Below are 1,648 nucleotides of genomic sequence, written 5' to 3' on the forward strand. Positions count from 1 at the left end.
CATGCTAATCGCATTAGCCTACGTTAACTCAACCTCATGCTAATCGCATTAGCCTACGTTAGCTCAACCTCATGCTAATCGCATTAGCCTACGTTAACTCAACCTCATGCTAAATCGCATTAGCCTACGTTAGCTCAACCGCCCCACAGGGGGGGGACCCACCGATCCTGTAGAGGTTTTAATGTGTATGACACTTCCTGTTTGGGCTGGAAATACCAAGTTACCCAGGAGAAAAGGGATTTATTCTCTGGATGGAACATTTGTAAACAAAAAAAAAAGGGAGAATATTTAACCCTAGTGTCCGTCCGTGTCCGTGTCCGTGTGTGTTACCTCCAGGGCTGTGTTGGGACAGGAAGACTCTAGGTAGAGGTCCTGAGCCAGGTTATAGTCATTCAGGAACATAGCCAGATGACCTGCTAACAAACTCCTCCTGTCTTCTATACCCTACAGCGAGAGAGAGAGGTGGGAGGGAAGAGAGGTGGGGAGGGAAGAGAGAGAGAGAGAGAGGTGGGAAGCGACAGAGAGAGAGAGAGAGAGAGGAGAGAGAGAGAGAGAGGTGGAGGGAAGAGAGAGAGAGAGAGAGGTGGAAGTGACAGACAGAGAGAGAGAGAGAGAGAGGGAGAGAGAGAGAGGGAGAGAGAGGTGGAGGGAAGAGAGAGAGAGAGAGAGAGGTGGGAGGGAAGAGAGAGAGAGAGAGAGAGAGAGAGAGGGAGAGAGAGGTGGGAGGGAAAAAGAGAGAGAGAGAGAGAGAGAGGGGGAGGGAAGAGAAGAGAGGTGGGAAGAGAGAGACAGAGAGAGAGAGAGAGAGAGAGGGGGAGGAAGAGAGAGAGAGGTGGGAAGAGAGAGAGACAGAGAGAGAGAGAGAGAGGGAGAGAGAGAGGGGAGGGAGAGAGAGAGAGAGAGGTGGGAGGGAAGAGAGAGAGAGAGAGGTGGGAGGAGAGAGAGAGAGAGAGGTGGGAGAGAAGAGAGAGAGAGAGAGAGAGAGAGAGAGAGAGAGGAGAGGGAGGAGAGAGAGAGGTGGAGGGAAGAGGTGAGGGAGGGAAGATAGAGTGGGAGGGAAGAGAGAGAGGTGGGAGGGAAGAGAGAGAGAGAGAGAGGAGGGAAGAGAGAGAGGTGGGAGGGAAGAGAGAGGGGGGAGGGAAGAGAGAGAGAGGTGTGAGGGAAGAGAGAGAGAGGGGGAGGGAAGAAGAGAGAGACACAGAGAGAGACACAGAGAGAGAGACACAGAGAGACACAGAGAGAGAGACACAGAGACACAGAGAGAGAGAGAGAGGTGGGAGGGAAGAGAGAGAGAGAGAGAGAGAGAGAGAGAGAGAGACAGAGAGACAGAGAGAGAGAGAGGGGGAGGAGAGGAGAGAGAGGAGAGCGAGAGAGAGAGAGAGAGAGAGAGAGGTGGGAGGAAGAGAGTGAGAGGGAGAGAAGAGAGAGAGAGAGGGAGGGGGAAGGAGAGAGAGAGAGAGGTGGAGGGAAGGAAGAGAGAGGGGAGGGGAAGAGAGAGAGAGAGAGAGAGAGGAGAGAGAGGTGGGGGGAAGAGAGTGAGAGGGGGAGAGAAGAGAGAGAGAGAGAGAGAGAGAGAGAGAGAGAGAGAGAGGTGGGAGGGAAGAGAGAGACAGACAGAGAGAGAGGAGAGCAAAAATACAGTCTACTT

General features: G+C 53.2%; 1 protein-coding gene across 2 annotated transcripts in view; it reads right to left on the reverse strand.

The window, feature by feature from the left end:
- Nucleotides 1-279: 279 nt before the first annotated feature.
- Nucleotides 280-1,648, reverse strand: part of LOC121845925 (WD repeat-containing protein 19-like) — a 27,393-nt gene continuing 26,024 nt past the window's right edge. For both annotated transcript variants that reach the window (XM_042318260.1, XM_042318261.1), the window contains one exon: nt 280-444. In XM_042318260.1, the coding sequence (XP_042174194.1) occupies nt 295-444 (150 nt within the window). In that variant the 3' untranslated portion in view covers nt 280-294. The remainder of the gene's footprint in view (nt 445-1,648) is intronic.

This window comes from Oncorhynchus tshawytscha, unplaced genomic scaffold (assembly GCF_018296145.1).
Source record: "Oncorhynchus tshawytscha isolate Ot180627B unplaced genomic scaffold, Otsh_v2.0 Un_scaffold_1746_pilon_pilon, whole genome shotgun sequence".
Taxonomy (NCBI): Eukaryota; Metazoa; Chordata; class Actinopteri; order Salmoniformes; family Salmonidae; genus Oncorhynchus; species Oncorhynchus tshawytscha.